Below are 25923 nucleotides of genomic sequence, written 5' to 3' on the forward strand. Positions count from 1 at the left end.
GCGCCATGGCAACGCCGCCCGCACACCACCGAGAAACCACCCGCGCCGCCTAGAGGGGTACCTCCCGCCGCGACTCTATGGTACCGCTGCCGGAGGGCGGGACCGCGCTCCCCGCCCCGCCCCGCGAGGTGAGGATCGTGCGCATGCGCAGTGCGGCAGAGGCCTAGCGGGGCCTGCAGCGCCGAGCACCGGGAGCTGCGGGGCCTGCAGCGCCCGGGCAGGAGCCGCCCGCTGATCCCCGGCACCCGCGGCCGGGTGCCGCTGTCCCCCACACTCCAGTCAGCCCCTCAGCCAGTGCACGGTTTTTGCTTTTTATTCCCCACTGCCGCCACTCACAACCCCCGTGAGCCCCGCAGCCTCGCCACCGGCCCTGTCCCCCGTCGGGCTCCTTCTCGGGGCCCCGCTGCCGCAGCCGGGCGCAGGTCCCTGGGCAGGGTGCGCCGGGGCGGCTGGCAGGGCCCAGCGGTGCTGCAGCTGGCAGAGCAGGTCGGGCAGCAGGGAGTCCAGCAGGCCCAGGCCCTCCCCCGTGCACCGCAGGCCACTGGGGAAGAGAGGGCAGCTGAGCCCCGGTACCGCACGGGAGCCCCCGCCGCCACGGCACCCCCGGGGCTCACCTGCCGTCCAGGACCAGCCAGCCCTGCTGCTGTAGATCTTTCGCCTCCCCCGGTGCCCCGAACACGGCCTCCAGGCTGAGGTGAGGGGAGAAGCGCCCCCAGCGCTGCGTGCCCAGAGAGGGTCGTTAGCGATGGGTCACGAGCGGCAGGTCGATGCAGGGTTCCCCCACGCGTGGCTCCTCACCTCCTGCGTGACCCCCTCGTCCGTGCGCAGTCCCAGGGCGAGCACCTCCTCCAGCCTGCGGGCACACGGAGAGCTGTGGGGTGGCTGTGGGATGGCATGGCTGGGGAGGGGGCGTGAGGGGGACCCCCGTACTCACTGCTCCAGCGGGCTCAGCACCATCCGTCTCCTGGTGCCATGCCCCCGGCTCCGCACCTCCCGCATCCAGGCATCGGGCTCCAGCGTCTGAACACGGGCTTCTCGGCTGTGGCCACCCTCGCCCCACGGCACAAACCGCCCGTGCGCCCCTGCAGTGGCGGGGGGATGGACAATGGAGTTCAGGGGGCACACACGGCCACGCACGCCTCCCCGCCAGCCTCCCGTCACCCCGGCTTACCTGGCCCCACGCCGATGTACTGCTCAGCCCGCCAGTATGAGAGGTTGTGGGTGCTGAGGGCGCCCTGGGGGAGAGCGTTGCATGGGGTGAGGGGGGTGCTGAGCCTGCTGGGGGGGGGGGGGCATGGCATGGGGGGCACAGCATGGGGGGGCACCCCACCTTCCTTGCAAAATTGGAGACCTCGTAGTGCCGGAAGCCAGTGGCCACCAGCGTTGCACAGGCAGCCTGGTACATGTCGGCCAGGAGGTCCTGGGGGGGCGTGGGCAGGGCCCCCCCCCAGACCTGTGCCGCCAGCACCGTGCCCCGCTCCAGCGTCAGCTGGTACAGGGAGACGTGGTCATCGCAGAGCCCCAGTGCCGCCTCCAGCCCCCGGGCCCAGGCGCCCCGGCTCTGCCCTGGCAGCCCGAAGAGGAGGTCGATGGAGGTTCGGCCAGGGAAGAGCCCCCGTGCCGCCTCCACGGCCTCTCGCGCCTCCGCCGCCGTGTGCTCCCGGCCCAGCAGCCACAGCTCGGCGTCGTCCAGCGACTGTGGAGGGAACAAGGTGGCAGCGGGGGGCACGGGGGGGGGGCTGCAGGGGGTGGGATGGCGGAGAGCCCCTCTCACCTGAACACCGATGGAGAGGCGGTTCACGCCAGCGGCCCTGAAGCCAGCGAGGCGCGGTGTGCCAGCGGAGCTGGGGTTGGCCTCCAGCGTGACCTCGGCGCCGTCGGGGAGGTGGGCAGCCCCCGCGACAGCCTCCAGCACGGCGGCGATGGTGCGGGGGCTGGCCAGGCTGGGGGTGCCCCCGCCAAAGAAGACGGAGGTGATGCTGTAGGGCAGAGGAGGGGGGAGGCTGCGGGTAGCTGCCAAAGGGCCTCGCGCCCCCCCCGGAGCCCTCCCCGTGCACCCACCTCTGCACCTGGCTGAGGCGGAGCAGGGTGCGTGTCTCCCGCACCAGGCAGGCGCGCACGGCCGCCTCGTCCACCGCCGGCACCACGTACTTGTTGAAGTTGCAGTAGGAGCAGCGCTTGCGGCAGTAGGGCCACTGCGGGCACGGGATGCTGTGGGGGACAGCCCCCACCCCCCCGGCACCCCACTTTGGGGAGGGGGACAGCCCCAGCCCCGTGCATGGGTCCCATTGCTCCCCACCTGCCCCAGGGCCACAAGGTGCCCCCCCTCCCCTTCACGTGCACAGCTCGGGGACCCCCTCAGCCCCCCCACGTGCATGGCAGGGGACCCCCCCACACACACACCCTGTGACACGTGCAAGCCCCGGGGTCCTGCACGCACCCACGTGTGCAAGCCCCATGGTCCCGCATTCACCCCCCCAAAATGTGCAAGCCCCAGGGTCCCATGTGTGCCCACACGTGTTGCAAGCCCCTGGGTCCCACGTGCACCTTCCCACGTCCCACGTGCGTCCCCACGTGTGCAAGCCCCAGGATCCATCCCTCCACGTGTGCAAGCCCCGGGGTTCCCTTGCACACCCCCCCACACGTGTGCAAGCCCCGGGGTTCCCTTGCACACCCCCCCACACGTGTGCAAGCCCCGGGGTTCCCTTGCACACACCCCCCACCTGTGCAAGCCCCGGGGTTCCCTTGCACACCCCCCCCCACGTGTGCAAGCCCCGGGGTTCCCTTGCACACCCCCCCACACGTGTGCAAGCCCGGGCTCCCCCGCTCACGTGCACGTAGAGCGCGGCGGTGGCGGGAGCGGCCGGTTCCGGGACCGGCCCCGGGGCCGGTTCCGAGGCAGGACCCGATCCCGAACCCCGTCCCGGGCCGCCCCCGCCGGGCCGCGCCGCAGCGATCGCCGCCACCGGCCACCACCCCCGCGCCGCCATCGGGCCCCGCGGGCTGCGGCACCGCCCCGAGGCGGGCACCGAGCCTCGGCACACCGACCGACAGACCGACCGACCGACCGACCGGCGTCCCGCGGTGCCGGGGCGGTGGGGAGGGGCTGAGCCCTTTGCTTCCAGCCGGGTGGTGCGGGGGCTGCCGGGGCCGGTGTCCTCCCCCGCTGCCGGCCCGGGCACACGGTCCCGACCAGGGTCGGGCACCCCCGGGACCTGCCCCGGCCGCCCCTCCGGGGGTGGAGGAGGGTTTTCCCGTTCGGGGGCTGCTCAGCGTTTGTCAGAAGGGAGCCGCGGCCTTTCTCCACAGAGTTGTGCAAACCCAGTGCTGACGGTCCCGGACATTATTTTTGCTTAATTTGCACTATTAATAGCCACGGAGAAGTGAAAAACGCCGATGACAAAGGCCGTGGCCGCAGATTCCTGTTTTCCAGCCAGAAGCCGGTAGTTTGGAGTAACCCATCCCTGACGTAGCCCTCCCTCCCCGGGACGAGCCCCCAGCTGCCGGGAGTTTCCGAGCTGGCAGCGAGCGCTATAAGAGCGGGACCCAGGTATGGGGAAGGGCAGAAGCCCTGGAGCCTGCCTGCACTCCTGCCTGCACTGAGGCCATGCTGCCAGCCCCGAGGATCCGTCTTTCCCCTCCTGTGAGTACTTGCAGCAGGGGCTGCGGCGTCCCGGGGGAGCTGGGATAGCCCCGGGACATCCCAGGAGGTGTCCTGGCTGGGGAGGGCTGGATGTGCCCCGGGGAAGGGGATGGCAGGGAAGGGTCCCTGGGCACCCAGGCTCTGCTGGGACTCAGCCCCACGGATGGTGCAGCACCCCTCCCAGGACACGAGCAGAGCTCTGGGGAGCAGGGATGGGGTCACTGTACCCCACGTGCTGGCTGTGACCGGTGCTCGCCGTGTTCCTCAGCAGCGTGTCTACCCATGCAAGCCCAGGCTGACTTCACCCTCATTTCTTGCCAGCAAACGCGTAATGACGGTGAGTACATGGGGCGCTTCTGGGCCCGTGCAAAGGGTGGGGTTATCGGACAGGAACCAGAGGAGAAGCTCCTCTCACTGCAGGCCTGTCCCCTGCCTGGGTTAATGCCGTGGGAAACAGAGGAAGGTAAAGAGTCCTTCCCTAGACATCAGACATAGAGGTCCGGTGTCCCCCCAAGGTCACTGGCTGCAGTTGCTGAAATGCAGGTAATGGTTCCTCCTCTGGGAAGGAAGGTTTACAAGGGTCCTAAAACCAGGGCAGGGAGGAGACCTGAGTTTTGCTTGCACACATCCCACTTCCTCTGGGGTGGGCAGAGGCGAAGCTGGTGAAACACTCTGACACCAGCCCCACGAGCTGTTGGGGAACGGTGGAGGAACTTGCTGGAGCCACACCGTAGGGAAAGGGTCTGACACGAACCATCCTGCACGCTTGTCTTTCAGAAAGCAGACATGAAACGTGGGCTTGTTGTCCACTTGGTCTGCTTCCATGGGTAGAGCCCACAGTCCAGCTGGGAGATCCAGGATCGAGACCTCGCTGATGCTTCACCTCTCTCCCCATTGCACCGTTTCCCCCAACCCAGCGGAGGAAGCCCCAGCGTGGAGGTGGAGGCCCAGCCGCTAGCCTTGCTTGGAAGGAAGCAGGAAGGAGATGGCCAGGAGGTTGGTGAGAGTCAGCAGCAACGTTATCCGCTTCCCAGCTGGGGTGCGACACTTCTGCCGGGAAGGAAGAGGAACTGTGCTCCTCCACTTCTCGGCGTAGTGTTTCATGGTTGGGAGGTACCAAATAACTCCCGTAAAACACTGTCCCGGGTATGCTCTGCTTCACGCTGCCGATGGGACAGGAACTTTGGTATTTCTGTAAAATCCTTACTGTCTGTCTTGTCTAAAAGAACAAAATAAATAATGCCAAGTCTACCGCGGAGAAGTCTCTTTGGGGGTCAGGAGGCCCAGGGGAGGTGCGGGAACAGGGCGAGCTTTTCCAGCCAGCTTTAGGGAGCCCCTTCCCATGCAAAGTCTCACTCTCCAAAGCCCCTGCCCCTCATTTCAAGTCCATCAGCTGTGTTATATGAGCTAGGAGTCTGAGCAAGGCCCAAGCAGAGAAGGCATTCGCCTACCCTGGGAAGCCAGGCCAGGCTGTTATGACTTAGAAATATCAGTAAAATACCTACCAGCGTCTGTTCCAGTGCTCTGAAATGGCTGCAGCCAAATTGCTCAAAGAGACGCAAGATTTTAAAACCTTCATAAGGTCTTTCAGTAGCAGGAGAGAACTCCAGAAATAAGCATCCCTTCCTCGCACCGCAGTATTGCTGTTGGCAAAGAAACAAACCCAACTGGGAAAAAAAGGCTGTTTTATTAACTAGAAGTGCCATCAGCCTGATGCCGGGGAGAGGAGGTCTCCGCTGCGTAGCCCGAGGCACAGGTGAAAGGCAGAGGCAAAGCTGGCTGAAGCGGGGCTGATTTATCCTCTCTTCTGCTCTGCCTTCCCGAGCTCAGAGCTGAAGGTGTTTCTCCATCTGCTCCCTCAACTTGTATTTCTGAATCTGGTATAAAGTGCAGAGAGGAGGAGGAAGGGAGACGGGACAGGAGGCCAGAGCTCCTGCCCTGCCCCAGCCTCTCTTACCTTGCCTGAGACGGTGAGCGGGTACTGACCCACAAACACAACGTACCGCGGGACCTTGAAATGGGAGATCTGGGAAGAGAAAACCAACCACTACGCAACCTGCCGGGAACAGCTGGTACTACCCAAGCCAGGGCTGGATCCCCAGTTGCTCTAAACTCTTGCACTTTCATCTGCAAATCCCCAGCAGCTGCTGGGTGTACTGGTCCGGCAGGGAACTGAATTACTGGGCTCAGAGGAGTGGGAGACCCACCTTCCCTTTGCAGAAAGCTTTAATCTCTCCCTCGGTGCAGTCCTGCCCAGCCCTCACTCGGATGCAGGCGCAGATCTCTTCTCCCATCCGCGAATCCTTCACGCCAACCACCTGGGTGGGACAGAAGGACGGTGTGACCCCTGAGGACATCCCTCTCCTCCCGCAGGGCGTGTGCGCTGGGAAAACAGCGCGAGCCCTGACCCACATCACGGGATGCTGGAGGTGTGGTGCGGGGCTGTGTAAAGGCAGCTTGAGCTGCCTGAACATCCCACCGGTGCTTTCTACATAACATTAAGTCCTCCTGGAAGGACTTCCCAACCGTTTGCCAGAGGAAAGGTGGTGGAGCAGATGCCAGCACCTTCCTTTGGTTTTGCAAAGTCCCTGGAGCGAGGGCAGAGTCAGACCAGCCAGGCAGTAGCTCATCGTGGGTGCAACATGGACCTGTCGTCCCTCTGCGTGCCTCTGCTTCCCCAAAAAATGGGCAACAGGGTTCACGACCAACAGGGAGATTTGGGAGGCTGATTCAAGTGCTTTGGGATCTCCAGATGAAATGGCAGGAGAGGGATAAAGTCAAATTAAAGGATTATTTGAAACCTTTATAACAGCAGACCTTAGTAGACCGCTGCCTGTGACACCAGGAGATGAGCTTCCCAAGCCTGATCTCTCTCTGAAGTTTGCTCACAGTATTTCACAAGAGTCCTACTGTCATTCCCCGCCTCAAACTGGTATCTCAAAATCCTAGAGACACGTCGATCCTTTTGAGTCCAGAGCAGTGACATAAACCCTAGAAACTACATAAACAGGGCTAGTTTGCAACCCATCTGCACTGGGATTGTTCCAAGGAGAGATGCTAGCCTGGCACAGGCACAACACTGACTAAATAACTGGTTTATTTATGGGGAAACTTGTCTGGCACAAAACCTGGAGGAGAACAATCCCAGCAGATTGGGAGCAGCTGCTCAATGCTGCAAATCATTGCTGTCTTACGAAGGGGTGAAACTAAGTCTCACTCCTCATCTCCAGGGACTCATTGGAGGAGTCATTTTGGATTTAGGAGTTCAGTAATTAATTATCAGTAAAAACTGTCCTTCCAGACTGCTTTCCAAGTAAGAATTTCAGAGGGAGCTACAAAAGTGGACAGGCAGTTTAAAAAATGAAGAATGACAGTCACTACCTCACAGATGTGAGGCCGGTGCACGAGGGGTTTGCCCGAACGGATGTGCCCCATGCCAGGAGCTCTGCCTGCCCCTTCCGTGCCATGAGCCTTTCCCTTCTGCTCACCAACCGCTATTACACAAGAGGGGAAGACAGCCAGGTCCCAAGCAGCAGTCCCAGCAGCTTTGTGTACAGGTTTCCCACCACAGGGACCATCATTGCTCACCCACCCCACCTCCCTTCCCCTCACCTGGACCTCCTCAACCTTGGGATGGGTGTGGAGAAACTGCTCAAGTTCTGCTGGGTAGATGTTCTCTCCTCCCCGAATAATCATGTCCTTGCAACGGCCTATGATTTTGCAGTAGCCGTGCTCATCCAGGATCGCGAGGTCCCTGCAATGACACCACACTCCGAGTCCTGTCCCCGCTGGGTGGAAGAACGGCTGACGCTCCCACCCAGCTCGGTACGGAGGTCAGGTCAGGTTATCCAGAGGGAAACCGCTGAGATGCCACCCGAGTACATGGAAGAGATCAAAGAGCTTCTGCTACAGCCAGACATTGCCGTCAGGGCTTGGGGGGAGGCGATTCCTGCCCTCTGCGTACCCCCACAGCCCCTCCATCACACCGGTAGCAAAGTGACTGTCCCCAACCCCAGGGGCACTCGGGACCGAGGGCTCTGTGCTGAAAGCCGTTCTGAAGTTCCAGGGACAGACCAGCCCGGGAGGAGCAGGGCTGTTTCCAGACTCACCCCGTCTTGTACCACCTCTCAGCAGTGACCACTTCACTCGTCTTGGTGGGGTCGTCCCAGTAGCCCAGCATGACACAGTAGCCACGGATCTGAAGCTCCCCGGGAGTGTTCAGAGGCACGGACTTCCCTGTTTCTGGATCCTCAATTTTTGCCTGCAATTCAAGAGAAGAAGGGCTTAGGAGGGGATGTCTGAGCCAAAACGTGATGGCATGCCCTGACTCCAGCGCCAGACAGGGAGGACAGGCCAAGGTCTACTGCAGGCAGGGGACCTGGAGCAGGTGGGGACGGTCATGGTCACCTCTGTGTGGGGAAAGACGCATCCCACCGTCTCGGTTTTCCTGGCAATGCTGTCATTGGGGAATCCCATGAAGGTGACAGGGCTGTTTTCTGTGGTCCCATAGGCAACCTGCAAACACAAGAGGAGAAACGTGCCTCAAGGGGAAGAGGACCGCATAGCTCCAGGCATGGGAAAGATGAAGCTAGTGATGAGCACAGGGAAGATCAGGGTGGGAGGAGGATGTTCTCACAAGTCACTCAGGTCACAGGCAAGCACTGTTCTCCTGGCCCATGGATGGGGCTCTCCCAACACTGCCAGAGAGTCCTGGAGGGACAGGAGCTAAAGGAGCACTGCACCTGCCTGCCTCAGCCTTCTTCACCTCCCCCGCCGTGCTGCAGGCCCACCGCCACACACAACATTCTGGGTGTCGTGTATTTTTGACACCCCAACCACTTTTCTTGGACAACCCCAGGGTTCGCCCTCCTCTTTTGTAACTTATGTCTCTCCAAGCTCTGTCCTGTTGACTCCCTACCAGACACCGATCTTGCCTTGGAGACCTTGCGGCCATCGGCTCAAGGTGCTGAGTTCATCTTCTACAGCTCAGAGCACACTGGACATTGCTTTGGAAAAATCTCGGAGCCAGCAGTGGGCTCCTATGGGAGACCGCATGACCCGCAGCACGGCTGCTTGCTCCAGATCCTTTTGTGCAGACAGCAGCTCCTGTAACCCTCCTAAAGGCATCACGAGGCTGCACAACGCTCGGTGCAGCTGCACTTACAGACCGAAAGCCTCACAGCAGGACAAAAGCTTCTCACTGCTAAACCTCCCTCACCGCTAATCCCAACAGCGGGCTCTGAGTCACCTCAGCTGAAGGTCACTTCTCCTCGGAGGAAAATTCCAGCTCTTTATGCCCAACTCAGTGGCCTGCCGAGACAGCAGGAGCCAGGCAGGAGGTGTGCTGGGCAGCTCTGAGCTGCACCGACGGCACCATTGCTGGAACTGCTCCTTCACCTCCAGCTCGAGAGCTGCGTTTCAGTGGTGGGACATGCTGGAACACTGCTCTGGTCTCTCTAACCTGCTCAGCATGTCATGTGTCATCAGGCAGGGGTTTTCTCCCACCTACTAACGTCACTGGTGGCTGCTTTGCTGGCAGAGCATGGCTGGGAAAGGGCTGATACCGTTTGCTCCTTTCTCCTCCAGATCTTCAAAGGCTGACGTGCAAGCAGCTCTGACCCACCAAACTGCAACAGGGCCCAACCATCTTTCTACAGCCTTGGCCCTCAGGTCTGGGTCATGCCTTTAGAGCAAATGCCCGGGCGCACCGCTGGCTGCGAGGGCTCGTCTGCACGCTCAGGGCTTCTGCACGGTGCTCACCAAATTCCAGGCACTGGGCCCAAAATTAACAAGGGGCTTTGCAAAGGACTGTGATGAGGCATCCTCAAAAAACATATCCTGAACGAGCTATACATAATACTGGTGGGAGCACTTGGCGCATTCTGCCGCTCGTGGCTGCCGAGGGATCTCACGTTGCGCGCAGTCTGTCATAACGGCTGATGCTCTTGTTTGACTACACCGGGGTCAGCGTGAATTCGAGCTGGAGATTTGCAGGAGCCTCCTCTTAGCCAGGAATCTGGAGGAGATAGTCTTCAGGATGCTGCAGGGACCATCTGGTGCAAACTGCTCTGCTAGGAGCCTGGCAACCCACAGGGAGCGACTGTAAATAGGCTTCTCCTACCAGACGCAACGATAGCTTCCCAGCCGGGGTGGAAACCTACAGCGTCTAATGCTCAGACAGGATTTCTCTCCCACCCACTAATAGGAGTCCTGTGGCTGGATCAAATGACTGACGAGACGCAAATCCAAGATCTTAAACACTTATTAAAAATCCCAGCGCCTTTGTTTTTTTGTTTTACTCTGCTGGATGAATTGCGATGTCGGTCCCAGGATCCCAGCCAAGCCCTGAGTCAACCCTTTCTGCCTCTCCGGGTCGCTCCAGCGGTTTAATTGGACACAGGAGCAGGCAGCTCCCTGGCAGGACGATGCTGCGGGTGCCGCGGCTCACCAGGCTCCTCTAGATGCCTGGCAACGTGCCGTGTACCCCAAGCACCGGCTGTCCGTGCCTTGGCCGGCGGCTTGTCCCTATAAACACCCTCACACCCAAAATAACGGGCTTCCCGACTCGGCCCAGAGACCAACACGGGTCTGAACCTCCAGCCTGCTGCCTGATCGCTGCCTCCCAGCCTGCCCGCACCGGCACCGCTCTCTGCAGCCAGACACCAGAACATTGCTCCCGACCTTTCCCAGGTAGCATTTCTCCCTTGGGATAGCGTATTCCCCATCTGCATGCCCAGGATCGAGGCAGTGGCTGGAGCAAGCCCTCATGCCAGCGCTGCTGTCCTTCCCAACCCTCATCTGACATGTGGAGCATCCTCCAACGGCTCCATCGTCCCAGCCCAGCCGCAGCTCTTGATACACGAGATGAAACGACGCTTCCACAAAACCCCACATACCAATTTAAGCTTGGCGATATCCACGAAGATTCATAGCTTTCAAGACCCAAAGGGACACTTAGCATCATCTAGCCTTGTCATCTGGTATAATTCAGTCCAGAAAACCTCACCCAATAATTTCTGCATCAGCTCCGTAATTTCCACTGGAGCTGTATCTTGTGTCAAAGCAAAGCTTTTCAGAGGAACGGAGTCCAGCTCAGACCCTTGGCTTTGCGAGGAGCTACAAGAGTACAGAATATAATTGACTGTAAAGCCTTTTTTACTGTGCAGGACCCACAAGTGACCCCCCAATACCCAGCAGGCAGATCAGTCATTCCCTCAGCAACGACAAGGACAGCTCCAAAACAAACTGCTGCCTAACTTACTCCTACTGACAAGAGATTCATTCTTTGTGAATCCTAAGCCTCTGTCTAAACCAGGAATAAAAAGAACATCTTAGCTGAACTGTGTTTTTTAAAGCACATTTCACAAACATTTCCTGCTAGCGCTGTTTAAACACTGGCCACTGCGGAACAGGCAAAACAGCCTGAAGAAGGAAGTGTCTAAAAATTAAAAATAAAGTCAAAACAATCAGACTCCAGTCTCTTTAGTAAACATTTGGGAGGCAGACTGATTCGGTGGGGAGAGCAGGGACTCTGAAGACCCTGGGTTTTTCCCAACCGTGCCGCTTATTTACTGCATAACTTGGAACGAGTCACATCAGCTCTCTGCTCCTCAGTTTTCCCCAGCGTTCAACAGCAATAAAAACACACACTTCCCTCCTCCTTCAACTGCTGCTGAAAGGCTGCGGTGAAAAGGCTGGCTTCAGGACCACCGGTACCCCAAGTGGGGTTACGCTGGGTGGGACTGGAGCAGAAGGTCAGGGCTGCAGGAGGGCACAAGGTCCTTGGACAAAACTCACTTTGGACCTGAACGATGCTCAAGGAGGATCTTCACGTCCCTCTTCACCACCCTCTGGTTATGCCACGCTGGAGGATAAGGCAGGGCTTGAACCACCAAACTAAAACCTACAGAAATTGAGCTTTGCTGAAGACAATATTGGCCTCGGAAAAAAGAAGCAAATTGACCATGAAATAATAGGGATTTTCAGACTTCAAAGAAGGCATAATGAACAACAGAAAGCAGGCTGGCAACCCAACAGATGTGCTCAGGGACCTCTAAGAGACCCTTTGAACCCCTCTCAGTGTAACATGCCACATGGATCTAATTATCCCCAAACCTGCACTGAGAGTGTTGTCTGCCTCACATATCTCCACCAAAGTCAACCCCAGCCCTTCCCTCTGCAGCCAGATCCAAATCATTCTCAACTGAGCAACGACCTTCCCTCATTCAGCTGCTCTCTACCAAGATCACCCTGAGTTTTCCTGTCCTCTGGGGACATGAGTCTCCTTGCTTTGGGCATGTCCTGCTACCCCAAATTGTATTGGAATATTCCTGAACCTTCAGGTCAACTTTGCTGCCGCAAAAAAAACCAACTTCTGATCATGTCCAGCCTATGTCACACTGAGATTTCGTTTCCTTCTCCAGCAACAGAACCATCTTTGTGTCAAAAACGTCAGGACACAAACAAGCAGGTCTTGTAGGACAAACCTCCAAGGGTGGCCACCCTGTTGGCATTTCTCCCCACACGGAGAGCTGCCAGACAGTCCCAGTTTGGATGGGGCTTAAAAAGTTCCCAAAAATATCAGGTGCCCAAAGCGCTGTCTTTGTGTTTAGCACGCAATGGCTTTGCCTCAGCAGGAGACCACTGCAAAAATGGCAACCCAGCTTGCCCGGGCTAGAAGACTGCCGCTGAAAATTAACCTCCTGTTATTGTACAGTTAGGACAAACTGCTCCTCGTGGTCTGGAGTTAAAGCTGCCTCTCTTCTTTCCACGCTGAGCAGAAGTCTTGAGGCTTGCAAGTATTTCCCCAGTCCTGCCAGCACATCAGAAGCACTGCCCAGTGGCAACCAGCTTGATAAAAGGGTCTTTGCAATGTGATTAACTCCATCGTCTCTGCTGCTGGGTGCCAATGCATTTAGAAAAAGTGGGATTAAAAGGAAAAGGTGAGAGGAAACGTGCAGAAACAAAGTCTTGCAAAGGTGGAAAACCACTGGTTTGGGGGTACCTAAATGCTCAAAGTGGCAAAAACCTGGGGGCAAAGGTAACATTTCCATGGATTTGGTGAGCTCAGCCCTCACTGAAGACCTGGCTGGAAGTCCAGGATCTTGTTGCTTCCCTGCTGCATTTTAAATGTTCTCACAGCACATTCCCATAGCTTCTACAGCTACTGAAACCACTTACTCACCAAGTCCTCCCCAAAAATGAGGTGGGATGGGATGAGGAGGTCTCACTTTGGCCAAGGACAAGCAGGGAAGTTATGACTGAGTGGAGCTGATTTTCCATTTTGAGAACAGGGATGGACTCATGGCTGGGAAGCATTTGGGAAAGGCAGAAGTCTTACAGGGATCGGTTGGGTTCTGCTAGGGAAGAAAGCTCCACTCTTCTTCAGAGCCTGCAAGAGCTGCAGAGATGACAGTGGCCCCGGGCAGAGCACTGGGCTGCTGGAGGATGCCCAGTGCCTTGCAGGGTGGACACGACAGGGCTGGGGAGAGGCAGTGAGGGCTGGGTGAGCTTCACAGGAGAGGCCAAGAGCATCATGCAGCAGCTGCTGGGATCAAACAGAAGGGAAGGGTGGGTGGACATCAATGGAAAGCCAAACTGGCAACATATCAATGGGTGGAGGCCATGCTACAGTGGAAGAAAACCATCAGAAGGAAGGAGGTGCACCCACCACCACTTCCTCCAGCTAAACAAGCAGCCTGGGCCCCCACTCCACAGTGAAGGGTATCCTTCAAGCACATAAAATAGAAACAATAACTTGAGTCTGAACTCGAAGCCCCAGATGCTGCTGTCACTGATGGGATACTTGCACATCACAAAGCTCAGGTAACTGCCTGGAAGGGGTGGGGGACGGCCAGAAGACCCTCTGGGGCTCCCCATTGCCACCCACCAGGGCTCCTCAAACACCGCCTGGAGGGTGCTCCACGCTTGGGACAACCCCCCTGGGGCTCTGCAGAGCTTGCACCTTCTCCCACGCTGCTCCCTCCCCAACACCCGGTGCCAGGCAGAGGCAGAGGCTCAGCTCTGCCAGGGCTGGTGCTGCGCAGGCAGCAAACGGGGACAGCACGTGCACCCCAGGGCACCCCCCAAGCTGTCCGAGCCCTCGCCTCCAGCCCAGACCCCAAGGCGAGCTACACCAGTGCCTCCTCAAGAAGGTGATTGCCAGCATGCGCTAACATGCAAAACAAGATCCAGATCCCCTTAAAAGCTACAGAATTGGGTTTAAGCCAGCAATGGATTATTTTAACATGGAGTACTGCACGTGCAGCTATATTGATGTGCCAGAATTGCCAATACTAACAAAAATAAAGATTAAACATGGAAAAGACCATCTCCAATGTTGTATCAAAACAGCTCTGGCCTGCAGCACCAAAGAAACACCCCAAATCTACATTTATACTGTTTCCAAAACTGTATTTATTTGCTTAGCCCACAATGCCTCCAAGAAGGAGAGGAGGGGAGTCCAGCATCTGCGAATTACCAGGCACCGGGAATGTTTGCAGAACTGTTAATCAATTAAGAAAGAGAGGGTGGCAGGATAATCCTGCCTCTTCTGCGCAGTCCTAGCAGCGCCGGTCCCAGGGGACCTGCGAGGTAGGGGGCTGGACCGGACCCAGCTCACTGCGGTATCCCACCGCGGCAGAGGGAACACCGACACTGCTGCCATTGTCACCGCCAGACTGCGAACCACCCACGAACGGGACCCGCGGGACCCAGGCGAGCTTTTGAGGATCGCTGGATGTTTGCTGGCCAGTCGAGGGCTGCAAAACCCGGTGTGGGAAGAGCAGCCCCCACCAGCGAGCAGCTCAAAACACAAACAGCCGGGAGCCCAGGGGCAAGGTGCCAGTTGTGGCAGATGCCAACCAGCTCCTGCCACAGGAATGTGCTCACCGAGGCATGGAAATCAAAAAACATTAAGGGAAAGAACTTCCTTTTATTCAACATTTGTGCCTGGAGAAATGGAGCTGAGAAGCAGACACCTTTCCCCCAGAAGCACTGCCCTGCTGCCACCCCACCACGGGACCAAAAATAACCCGGCATCCACCTAACCTCTGCTGCAGGCACTGGGCTGGCAGGGAGCCCTCGGGGTAGGGACGCCTTCCCACCCTGCACCAGCATCGCGGCAGCAACATCACGGCATCTTCAGGAGGAAACTATGGGTCTCACCTGCGTCCACAGCCTGCCCGCTCCAGCCACAACACAGACATCCCTGCAGGAAGGGTGTCCCTGTCCCCCAAAATCTGCAGTCTTGGCAAGCAAACAGATAAAGGGTGGAAGAAGGGGAAATTTATCCTCAGAGCAAGAAAGATGAGAAGATGGTTTGAGGTTTAGTCAGTTTAACCTCTGAAAAGGGGCTTGTTCCAGAAATACATACGGGTGGGATGTATTTATGGATCGAGTTTGCAAGGCTCTCACCAGCATGTTGCTCCAGTCTGACCCACGCTGGCAGAAATCTTTGCAGAAGCAGTAAACTGTTAAATGGTATTTTCTGCAAGGGGATGGGAAAACCAAGTATCAGACATCAGCTGCATTCGGGGAAGGAGCACGGATAGCTGCCTAGCCTCGGTGTGCAGCAGAAACAGGCTGGACTTTAAATTTCACCCATTGGTTGCTCTTGCACAGTACAGCTGGTACGTAACTGCAGGAATTGTTCATCAAATGATTACAAGTAAAACTAAGGTGGTTGAACCTGCTCAGAGAGCGGGGAAAAAAAAAAAAAAATCGATCAGCAGATAGATGATGCTTTAGAGGTGAATTTTTTTCTTTTCCAATCATTCACCCAGCTCCCTGAGCTTCACAAGCAGCACAGACTTAAGAGGCACTCTCAGTCCTGATCAACCTGGAGAGGCAAAGGAGGAGAACACAGAGGGTTCTTCTGTCTACCTCCTCTTTTGCCACCTCAAAGGTCCTGACCAAGACACTCGAAGAGCTACTCCAGAGATCAGAGCACGTGCATGACCGTTGTGGTGCCTACTGAATCAGGCATAAGCAAAAATACCATTGTTTTGCTCAAAGAGTTTTAAATCCTACAGTAACTGCAGTAGCGAGCCCTGCAGGAGGTCCCTCCAGCAGGACCCTGGAGCTCCCACAGCCAGCGCATCCCTCCGGAGATGAGGCAGGAGAAGCGCTTGGTGCTGCTCGACAGCAAGGCATCGCGCCTCAGGGCTGACAAACATTGGAAGCCTGACGTGGCCTGGTTTGCACCGCGGTCCCACATTACATCATTGCTCGGCCAACCCCATCTGCCCCACAGGCTCACCAGAACCTACATTCACACCCCAAAAGCCCTTATTCTCCCCCAAATTAGTCATGCAATGAAAACCCTTCAGACTGACAGCTGCTGACCAGAGCGCAGGCTGCCAGGCAGTTTGCATAACACCGTGCGGAGCATGCTCTGCGGCGCTGGGTAATTCCTCATTGCAACAATGGAAAAACCCAGAAATCTTGGTGAATAAGCCAGTCTGTGTCCTAAGTCAGCCCTTGGATTTCCTCCCTTTCTTGAGCCTGTCTCGCCTCTGCAAAAGCTCCGCTGGGGCTCTGCAGCCAGCCTCAGGAGCAGAAATCTCAACAAGCTCACAGTTATGTGCTCGGCTCTCAGCTGTTTGCTGCAGCCAGGAACTGGCTGGAAATCAGTTCAAAATGTTCCACTTCCAAACCCCACCCCGCAACCCCTGGATCTCTCTCTCCGCTCTCACAGAAGCAGGCGCTGGGGCTTTTAACCACTTTGCTTTAGCCTTCTCTATTGGGAGAGCAAGGAACATCCTCTACAACTGCTGCCCCAAGACGGGAGCTAAGGCAGACCCTAACCCCAGCTCCAGCAGTGATTTCCTTGCTCTGCTCCTTCACCATCCCTTTACCAATGCCACAGCTTCATCTCGAGAGCCGTAGGCTTTGCCATCCACCTCACCTGAGCCGGGAAGGCAGCAGGGCACCGCTGTCCGGCACTTCACATCCACCAGCCCTTGCCACACCACTTCACTGCAGGCTCTGCCACCGCCCCATCCCTTGTTGGAAGGCAACAGCCACTGTCCCACAGTGCCATGTGCTGAGAAAAAAAATCCCTCACACAGGTCTCCGACCACGACCACGGACGTGTCGTACTGCGCTGCTCCTAAGAAAAGACGCAGCAGAAATTAAGACTGTGTTTGCTCTCCCTTTCTTGGCCACCTCCTAGGTGCAGTCTAGATCTGGAAGTCTTCAACAAAAATTGTGTGTTGCAAGAGCAACTACAGTGCTGGTGGCCTTTGGCATGACCCCGTATCGCTCCCATCTCTGTTCAGGCAAACTCCTTTGAAATCACCAAGACAAGACCCCTCAAACACATTCCTCTGTGATAAACCTTCCTCTCCCCAAACCAGCCAAGGCTAAATATGGTCCAGGAACCTGCTGAAAGCTCCAGCACGAGGTGGCTGTGGAGCACAGCAGTGCTCCCTGCTACGCCATTCAAATGAAACAGGTTGTTTTTCCCCCGACTGATGGATCTGGGCCCTGCTCGGCTCCGCAGGGACCAGAGAGGTTCCCCACAGAGCAGGTCTGCGTTGGTCCTCCCTGACCATTTGCCTCCCTGTCGCACAGAGGAAAACTACCTCTGCACGGTCGCTTCGGCAGCGGGGCCAGGCAGGACCGCGGACACTCCTCCGCCTGATGCCAAGGGGTTAAGCTCACAGTAAGTTCCCAACGCCGGTTGCTTCCAACTGGCTGCTGCCTGCGGTTTGTGGGAAGGGATTTTGCTTTTTAATAACATTATAAATAGGGCTGTGTTCAGTATGCTGCAAACCCAGTTACTCTCTCCCTCCCACCCATCTCCCTCCTCCTCCTGCTGCTTCTCTTCCCACCACACTAATTCCAGATCTGACCATGAATCGGTCAGGCTTCTTCCTCGGCGTCCTCAGCCTACTGGCATGTCTTGCCTCCATGGTGCAGGCATGTCCCCCGAGCTGCCACTGCCACGGCGGAGACCTGCAGCACGTCATCTGCGACAACGCGGGGCTGAAGAAGATCCCCAAGGTGCCTGAGCAAACGCGACTTCTCAACCTGCAGAAGAACAACTTCCCCGTCCTGCCGACCAACGGCTTCCGTGACATGAAAAAGCTGGTGTCCCTGCACCTCCAAAGCTCACGGATCAAGGAGATCTCAACTGGAGCCTTCCGGGGGCTCAAGAGCCTGGTCTACCTCTATCTCACTGACAACCAGATCAGTGTCATAAAGCCAGGAGCCTTTGATGACCTCTCTGAGCTCACCTACCTGTACCTGGACCAGAACAAGATCCCAGATCTACCCAAAGGGCTCCTCTCCCCTCTTGTCAACCTCTTCATCCTGCACTTAGGCAGCAATAAAATCCGGGAGCTCAAACCAGGGGTGTTCAGCGGGGCTAAAGATCTGCGCTGGCTCTTCCTCTCTGACAATTCCCTCACCAACCTCCTGCCTGGGGCCTTGGAGGATGTAGAAAACCTCGCTGTCCTCCACCTGGACAAGAACCAGCTGAGCAGCTACCCTGTGAATGCAATGAGTAAGCTGAGAGTGCTGGAGGAACTGAAGCTTTCTCATAACCCAATCGAGGTCATCCCTGACAATGCCTTCCAGTCCTTCGGGAGATACCTGCAGACACTCAACCTGGACAACATGAAACTGAAGAAGGTAAGTCCTTTTCTCTTTCCATTTGCTCCAGTTAAGAAACATGGGGGTTGATGATCTTCTCCTTTACAAAGCCCTCGGTTTGCTGTCCCTCCCTGGCAGAGGAGAGGGGAGATGTAGGTCTGCAGGCTCTGCAGACAGCAAGGCACGGGCCCAGCTGACAACACACCTGATGTGGTTCAAGCGAGGGATGAGAGAGAGAGTACTCCACCTTTCTGTTGAGTTATTTATGCAAAACCAAATTATCTGGAGCTGATCAAACTCCCTGGAAAGGCAGTGCATTACCTCCCAAGCCGGAGGTGACACCAGACATTGAGAAAGGTATTTGGGATGCTCCAGGACAATTAGCCACCTTCCATCATCCCAAACACAAGGCGTGGGATGAGAGGCGAGCGTCTGGCCCCTACTCGAGGGACCGAAGGGCACTGCCACCTTGCAGAGCTGAACTGCTCTGCCTCCTTCCTTCAGCCTGGGGACCTGCTTGGGGGGGTGGGGGGGTGTGTGCTCCTCGGGAGGAGCTATGAGCAGCAGCGGTTCCTTACCCACACCTTGCAGACAGGTAGGCATACAGACCTTCACCTTCACCTCCCCCCCACGCCTTCCAACTTTACACGTTATAAAGAAAGGTTTGTTTATTGATGCTCTCTCAAAAGGAACTCTCCCAGCATCTCACAAAGGGGCCCTGTTCCCACTGGAGAGGAGGGACGTTCGGGTATTCCGAATGGCAAAACAACCATCCTCTTCTTCTGTGAGGAAGCACGATCCATAGGCAGGAGCATCACACTCGGGGAATCACTTGCACCAGTACCTCTGCAATGCCAGGCAGTGCAAGAACAGAAACAAGCGCCGTGCGAGAGCAGCAGCACCCAGTTGCAGCCTGACGTCCTAGGTGTACCCCACGCAACTGGAAAGGGAGGGTGCTGCAGGTGGGGCAGAACAGTCCTCCCTGGGAGGATGCTTTGCCAGGAAGCCCGAAGGGCATCCAGGTAAGGTGGGCTTGCATTCGCGGCAAAGCTACACCCACCACGTGCAGGAAGATGTGATGAAAAAGAGAATTTCTTAGCAACAAAGAGCAAACTCAAAGGGCCCCACGGAGATGAGCAGATCACACAAATGCTGCCAAGAATAGAGCACACCAGAGTTTTCAAGGGGATGTAGCATTCCAAAATGCTCAAAAACTGGAATTACAGCTTGCCCAGGTAGAAAACAACACTACCCAAACCACCCGAGTAGCACCTAGTCGGTATTTAAGCCCTTGCCCACTCTCAGCACTAACCTCTCCAGGATGGGAGTAAGCAAACAACACTTGGGAACAATCTACTGACCTCTCTAGGCAAGACCTTAGGCATGCTGTCACAGCACTTTTGTAGACTCACTTTCATCATGTGCAAGTCAAAAATTACAGCTTAAATGTCGCTACAGATGGTACATCATCAGCATCCCAAGTTATACAATGAAGAAATTAGACTAACCCACCCATGATGCTGGGGTACTCTAGGGAATTAAGTGTCCTTGGATTGGCCAAAAAGCAAGGGTTAACAATTCTAGCCAGCAGAAAAGACTTTCTTCTTTTCGGTGACCACCTATGGACAGGACTTTAAAATTCTCTTCTGCAGCCAGACGTCTCCTTTCCTCCCCAATAGCCCAGTAAGACGCCAGTTTATGGGATCAGCACTAACAGGGGTGGCTTCTGCAGCTTTAGGGCTTGCGTTCTTTTTCAGGAAAACAAAGCTCCCATCCCCACTCAGAGTTTTCTCTTCAAATCCCCAAATGCCTCATTCATATCCAAACAGCCCACACGTGAACTTTGCACTGCTAGGAGACATCTAATCACAGAGGCCTCATGACCTAGGAAATCACTACCAAATACTTTAAATGCCTCTGGCATCTTGACTGCATCTCTTTCTCCTTCACAAAATTACTGTCCTTAGCTGTTCCCTGCATGGCTGCAAGATTTTTTGAGCTGGTCAAGTGCAAAACCCTTCCATGGGCCAGGACCCACCATATACATCAACAAGAAACCAGGCAACGTGGATCTTTATGTACGCCCCTTTCTAGGTATTTAATGCAAAATAAATTACAGCAGCAATCCTCCATCTAAGTAAGGGGAAAAAATCACCTATTTCTTTACAAACGCACGCTCTGGCAGGCAGCACAGCAGCTGTTAGCGGCAGATGTGAACTCCTCTCATGGGGCTGGGAGAGGAATGAGCAGCTGAGACAGTACACCACTGTCCAAACCAGAACGTGGCCAGGCTACCGCCCCGCCGCACGGCATGCCAGCATCTCTCTGAGCAGCTCCACTATCAGCACAGTAAAACCTACCAGGGTCAGCTCGGTTTTGGACAGCAGAGGCCAGCCCCGCTGACTGTCCAACAGCTACAGGAATCTGGGAGTCTCTTAGCTAAACTCTAATCCTATCCAACGTTGCTTAATTTGGAAGATGACAAAAGTTCACAGCTTAAAATAACGCATCTCCTCTGTCAAGCTTAGAGAGCTTGAACAAACCCTGAGGGTCCTGTCTGAATGAGAGCTTCTGGCCAGAAAAGGGAGCATAGGTCCTTGACTGGGGCTGGTTCTGGTAGACCTAGCTAGACCTAGGCCTCCTCTCCACCCTTTTGAGAGGGCTTTCCCCTGCGCTGAGAAGGGGGAGAAATGGTTTGTCATAGCCAAAAGGAGCTTTGAGCTTTGTCAATGCCCCCCTCTCCAATTCATCACCGCCAAGGAAATTTGTGTTGAGGGGTTTGCTTTCAAGAAGAAACTTTCCAACCTGAGTAACCATGGGTTGAGAAAAGCCAAGGATGAGGCCTCAGAGAAGAGAGGAGAGGACTGCAGACCGGGGTTTACAGCCTCCCTCTTCTCTTCGGTAGCTTTTTTAAGGAAGGCTCTCCCTTAAAGCCTGTCTGTTAATTGAGAAAAGACAAATCTTGCAGCATCCCTTGCAAACAACCCACTGGAAATGAGAAAAAATGGAGGATGTTGAGGTGCTGGAAACCTGCCTCTATTTCTACACTGCTCAGATGCCAAGTGTAACTTTCCACTCGGAGCCCCCGGGCACTGCCAAAGTCTACAGCCCCTTCAGACGCCACAAACACTCCCTCCTTCAGCCGTTCCAGGACAGGCAAGGCAACAGGCGCTGGGAGGATTTCCAGCCTTGGAAAGGAATACACCCAGAAAATATCTTCATTTAGAACAGAGAAGTATGGCTCAAAAATAGAGAGGCCTGCCAGACTTCACTTTATTTAGGGATGTGGCTGCAAAGATGATCCTGCATGGATTTGGGACGTAGCTCTCTTAAGGCAGGAGCCTCCATCACCCCTGAGCCCACCAGCCTGATGCCTCTCTCGGGTGTCCAGAGGTTCCAGCGAGCCAGGACCCTCCTCCACCGCTCCTTCTCTTGCTCTTTCCATGCTTATGCCACTAAAAGTCTTGAACAGAAGCACCCAGGTTTGAAGTCCCCTTCCCTAACTCAGCGTTCCTCACCAGAAACCTTTGTGCTTTAGTTTGCAGACAACACGTTCACAGGTGTGACCATGCTGAAGACCGCTCACCTGGAGAACAACCGGCTCACCCAGCTGCCCCGCAACTTCCCCTTTGACAAAATGGAGACGCTGACGCTTTCCCGAAACGCCTGGCACTGCAACTGCCAGCTAGCACATCTGCGCAAGTATGGCTCCATGCACCACTTCCCTCCCTGGGGTCTCCTCGGGGGTCTCCCCCGAGCTGTGCCAGGCAAGAGGAGGCTGCTGAAGGCTGCAGACATGCTCAGCATCCCTCTCTCCAGCCTGTCCTCTCTGTTCACAGTACGAGTGTTGTCCATGATGATTTGTACCTCTTGTAAACTCATGTTCTTCATTCTCCCCGTGTGCCAGGTGGCTGAAGGGCAATCGCACCCGCACCGATGATACCTGCTCCACGCCCACGCAGTACCGGGGGCAGTCCATCAGAGACACCCCTGCCCTCCGCACATGCAAGCTCCCCACCAAGAGGTCCAAGAAGGGAAGCCGCCATTAAACACGTAAGACGGTTCATAGAGCCACTTATTGGTAGCTTTTAGTCAGACCTACAGCAAACCCTGATGCCACCAAAGGTACGGGGACTTTATCTCTGACGTCAGTGACACCAGGGTTTGGGTCAAAACAGCTCATCCAGCTCCTGGCAATACTGGGCTCCGTGGGCTCCCAGAGCAGAGAATCTGCCTGGAGCATCAGGGATGGAGTCAACCCTGGAAAACAAACATGGGGCTAAAGACAGGCCTGGGGCAGCAAGAAAGGGTGAAACGTGTAATTAAGTGTCAAAACAAGGGTGGACTTAGCCCACTCTTATCCTGAGCTGGGATCACACACCCTTTACTTTTCCAGCTGACTGGAGATGCTCAGCCTTTTGCCCCAGTAAAGCTCCTCCAGGTCTGGTTTGAAATCCAGGGCAGGACACTGCTGGGAAATCTGGCCCCAGGCTGCCCAGCCCATATGAAGATAGATGTCTTCCATAAGGAGCAGCTCTCGGTCCAGCACCTGCCTTTCAGCAACTACAATTCCCATCCAAGACACTCAGGTATTTAAAAACAAGGGCTGATGCCTTCAAATGAGTGTCCCAGAAAAGGAAGGTTTGAGACAGCAAATACGCTTTGAATAAAATGTTCTGGGCCAAAAGGTGATTCAGAGACAGTGCTGACTTTCCCTTGAGCAACGAGCTTAGTAACGCCTACCAACCCAAACACCGACTGTGAAAACCTACCACACAAACACCTTCCACAACTGGAAACTACCAAGAGTATTAAATTCAGGGCATAGAGCAGGCAAGAAAGCCACAACTGTCATCACTCCATTCCAAGCATTTTGCTTTTCCCCATCCCAGGAATAAGTCTGGAGCTTGTATGGATTCCAAAGGACTTTGGATGAGCCTGCAAGTTTGTAAGCTCTTGGGAAAGGGACCTTTGCTCATGTGTTAAGTGCAGTGACCTTGCACTGCACTGTATGAACAAGGGTTGTCACTGTGCCCTTTCACAACAGAAAGGATGAGGCAGAAGCCCAAAGCCCAGTTACGGCCGTTTGGTCCCCACTTCGCTAAGGATATGCATAACAGGATGGAGAAAGTAAGTTTATGATCAAAATGTCAGGGATGATGCCAGCTGCTCTGCGCCTTCCTAAAGCAGTTATTTCTCTTGCAGTGCCAGAGGTTTTATGGATTAGAGGTGGAAATACCAGTCGTTCCATATAGGGCGGATAAAATTCTGCTCTAAGGGTGGAAAAAATTCAGTTTTCTAAACCACAATACTTAAATGTATTTTATATACAGGTCTGGCCCTTCTTAACCTTTTTCTCTCCCTGCCTGAACTCAATTCCAGTTCACTCCTCCATGAGGACAGTAAGAAAACCATAACACCTGCTTTTTTCTATAGCACCTTCCACCCAACTCTCTCAAACAAGTTTGCAAGTGTTAATGAAACAGATAATTATTTATTCCAGTCTTGCAGAACACAAAGCTCGGTACCTTCGGGTGTGAGTGCCAAAATGCAGGCACACAAACCCACTCCAGTGTGGTGACAGGTTTTTAAGGAATATGAAGAACCTCTGACTTCAGTCGCACCTCTTGAGAGCCAGGCAGCTTTCTCAGATGCCAGCTGTGGGGGTCTGTATTTCAGGGATGACCAGTGACTTGGTCCCTGACCACATTTCCAATGAAAAGCTGCTTGGCAGTTTCTAAAAAAATCTACCTACCCTGGATTTCCAGAACCAGGGCACCAAAATAATTCACTGCTCTTCGAAGTTTTGCTCTTGGGTTTCTTCCTTCACGCAGGAAGCACTCACTGACCACCAACATTCTGGGTAAGATACTCAAGAGTCACATAGCGAGTTGGCAGAAGTCAGGGACAGGACTAACCCATCTCCTGTGCTGTGGGAACTCATAACAGCTCCTTGCCTCATAACTCTTCGCTTTCAAGTACGGGCTTCATTCACTCACAGAGCATAAAAAGAAACGGACAAATGCTAGAAGTTTACTGATCTGCTTGAAAAATCCCCTTAAACATGTGTACTTCTCTTTTTTTTTTTTTTCCCCCCCTAGCAGGCCCTGGTATGGCCTGTCCTGGTGACTGGTCACTTCAACCATCAGAAAACTACTGACTTCTGAGTCCTTCCTTAAGCTTCTCCTACCTGTCAGGAAACATTTTTGATATATCCGAACACCTCCAGCCTCCTCCGAATCCCCGCTTCTCTGCTGATCGCAGGATGGAATCCACCTTTTCAATCTTTTCCGACATCTATATATTTTAAAAGAGGCATTTTTAAAAACTAAACTATGCATGACCATACTAAGACAAGCTAACCTAGATCCTGCCGGTAAAACACAGTCATCTTTCCCAGAGACAACATAACCCACGTCCCCGATTGACCAGTTGGTCGCTGTCTCTCCCCTTCCAGTGGATGGAAGCAAGTGGGAAGGTAGGAGCATCCCTCCCCCAGCTGCTTGATCAGGAAAATTGGTCTCAACCCATGCAAAGAGACTCCTCTGCCTTCCCACGGAGGGGATCCCTGCAGGCCAGGGCTGAGGGGGATAGGTGAAGCAACGACCAAGAACCGGTGGCCCTGAGACCGAGCTGCCCCTTCACGTCAAAAGGCGGCAATCTCTCCAGGTTGGCCAGAAATCCTTTAAGTGAAGCAGTACTGGGAAACCCCGAAACCGAAGCCATCTGAAGACTGGATTCCCTCCCACTCCGTGGGGTCTACCAAGATGTACGTATGTCCGGGAGGAGGTGTGCACCGTGCAGCCTGGCTTGGGCACCCCTCTCCACCCATGCTCCAGAGGATCTAGCAGGACACCAGGATGACTGTGGTTTATTGTCACGGCTATTACAATACCACAGTTGCAATTTAACTCTGGTTTTTAATCCTAAAGAGTTATATAAATATATGTATATTTATTCCTCTGTAACTGAGTGTAAATGACCTTTAAGAGGATGAAAACTCCTCTGTCTCCTATATAGAAATCAAATTGTATATTTTCTTATGTACATCTTCTGTATAAAGCTCTTGCTGCAAAGATGAATTCAACAAGTCTCCCTGTATCTGTCTGAGGGCTGGGGGGGATCAGAAGTAACATGAGAACAGTGGTACAAAGATAGACTTAATCCTCTTTATCCTATGGGCAGAGCAACTGTTTGGGAGGGTTTTATTATTTCTCTTTCTACAAAGCAGGAACATGTGACACCTAATGAGTCCTGGGCACTCGCAGTAATGTCTGAAAGTATTTTGTGAGGCTAAACTCAAGCCTACTATAAAAATAGATAGCTGTCACCTGACAGAGTCCGGGCAACAGCACCAGGGCTGTCTCTGTTGTTTTCAGTTCGGCATTAAGAGCATCACATCCAGGAAAAACCCCTGGCCGCCTCTGAGACGGCTCCAGGACAGATGCCCTGGACTCCCCTGGTCCGCAGCAGAGCACACAGCCGTCCCTGTAAAACCCTGGTGCTGGTGCGGCCGGGTCTGCCAACAGTAACACACCTAATCTGACTCCCAGCCCCGTGTGTTTACCCATCACAACAGTCTGCTTCCTCAGCATCTGCAAGCAGCGTAGCGCTGAAGTTATTTCCCTTAAAGTCAAACAAAAAAGCCCTTTTTTGGCTCAGCCGTTCACTCGCAGGCACAC

At 55.1% G+C, this 25923-nt stretch overlaps 3 protein-coding genes and 1 long non-coding RNA gene across 6 annotated transcripts in view; 2 read left to right on the forward strand and 2 right to left on the reverse strand.

The window, feature by feature from the left end:
• Positions 1-170: 170 nt before the first annotated feature.
• On the reverse strand, positions 171-3139 carry RSAD1 (radical S-adenosyl methionine domain containing 1). Of its 2 annotated transcripts, none has more exons than XM_075770798.1 (9): positions 2832-3139; positions 2062-2195; positions 1775-1979; positions 1331-1489; positions 1172-1235; positions 935-1082; positions 799-853; positions 615-718; positions 171-541 (listed from the first exon to the last, which is right to left on the reverse strand). In XM_075770798.1, exons 1-9 carry the CDS (start codon positions 2988-2990, stop codon positions 313-315), a joined length of 1257 nt encoding a protein of 418 aa, XP_075626913.1. In that variant the 5' UTR covers positions 2991-3139; the 3' UTR covers positions 171-312. The 2 variants fall into 2 exon arrangements, with proteins under 2 accessions (XP_075626913.1, XP_075626912.1); XM_075770797.1 differs by having other exon boundaries at positions 1331-1696.
• A 9-nt stretch (positions 3140-3148) lies between these two features.
• LOC142604422 (uncharacterized) lies at positions 3149-4894 on the forward strand. The gene is made up of 2 exons (XR_012838276.1): positions 3149-3643; positions 4421-4894. It is a non-coding gene; the product is annotated as an uncharacterized LOC142604422 (long non-coding RNA).
• Positions 4895-5311: 417 nt separating this feature from the next.
• The window catches only part of ACSF2 (acyl-CoA synthetase family member 2), a 36420-nt gene continuing 15808 nt past the window's right edge, over positions 5312-25923 (reverse strand). Inside the window, exons 11-16 of the mRNA XM_075770796.1 lie at positions 8051-8158; positions 7753-7904; positions 7256-7397; positions 5851-5961; positions 5601-5669; positions 5312-5520 (exon numbers count right to left, since the gene is read on the reverse strand). Of these exons, the coding sequence (XP_075626911.1) occupies positions 5470-5520; positions 5601-5669; positions 5851-5961; positions 7256-7397; positions 7753-7904; positions 8051-8158 (633 nt within the window). The 3' untranslated portion in view covers positions 5312-5469. The remainder of the gene's footprint in view (positions 5521-5600; positions 5670-5850; positions 5962-7255; positions 7398-7752; positions 7905-8050; positions 8159-25923) is intronic.
• CHAD (chondroadherin) lies at positions 17403-25323 on the forward strand. Of its 2 annotated transcripts, none has more exons than XM_010305174.2 (4): positions 17403-18280; positions 21780-21943; positions 22149-22294; positions 24343-25323. In XM_010305174.2, the coding sequence occupies exons 1-3, from the start codon at positions 17501-17503 to the stop codon at positions 22288-22290; spliced, it is 1086 nt and encodes a 361-aa protein (XP_010303476.1). In that variant the 5' UTR covers positions 17403-17500; the 3' UTR covers positions 22291-22294; positions 24343-25323. The 2 variants fall into 2 exon arrangements, with proteins under 2 accessions (XP_010303476.1, XP_010303475.1); XM_010305173.2 differs by having other exon boundaries at positions 17473-18280; positions 24346-25323.

The sequence above is a fragment of the Balearica regulorum genome, chromosome 18, assembly GCF_011004875.1.
Source record: "Balearica regulorum gibbericeps isolate bBalReg1 chromosome 18, bBalReg1.pri, whole genome shotgun sequence".
Lineage (NCBI taxonomy): Eukaryota > Metazoa > Chordata > Aves > Gruiformes > Gruidae > Balearica > Balearica regulorum.

What these genes read in the sequence shown, in the direction of transcription:
- RSAD1 (XM_075770797.1), bottom strand. Translation starts at nt 2,990, where the DNA reads ATGGCGGCGCGGGGGTGGTGGCCGGTGGCGGCGATCGCTGCGGCGCGG. An exon ending in CGCCTCAGCCAGGTGCAGAG is followed by an intron (nt 1,980 to 2,061) that starts GTGGGTGCACGG and finishes TCTGCCCTACAG; the next exon opens with CATCACCTCCGTCTTCTTTG. An exon ending in TCTCCAATTTTGCAAGGAAG is followed by an intron (nt 1,236 to 1,330) that starts GTGGGGTGCCCC and finishes GCTCTCCCCCAG; the next exon opens with GGCGCCCTCAGCACCCACAA.
- CHAD (XM_010305174.2), top strand. Translation starts at nt 17,501, where the DNA reads ATGAATCGGTCAGGCTTCTTCCTCGGCGTCCTCAGCCTACTGGCATGT. An exon ending in ACAACATGAAACTGAAGAAG is followed by an intron (nt 18,281 to 21,779) that starts GTAAGTCCTTTT and finishes TTTGTGCTTTAG; the next exon opens with TTTGCAGACAACACGTTCAC. An exon ending in CAGCTAGCACATCTGCGCAA is followed by an intron (nt 21,944 to 22,148) that starts GTATGGCTCCAT and finishes CCCGTGTGCCAG; the next exon opens with GTGGCTGAAGGGCAATCGCA.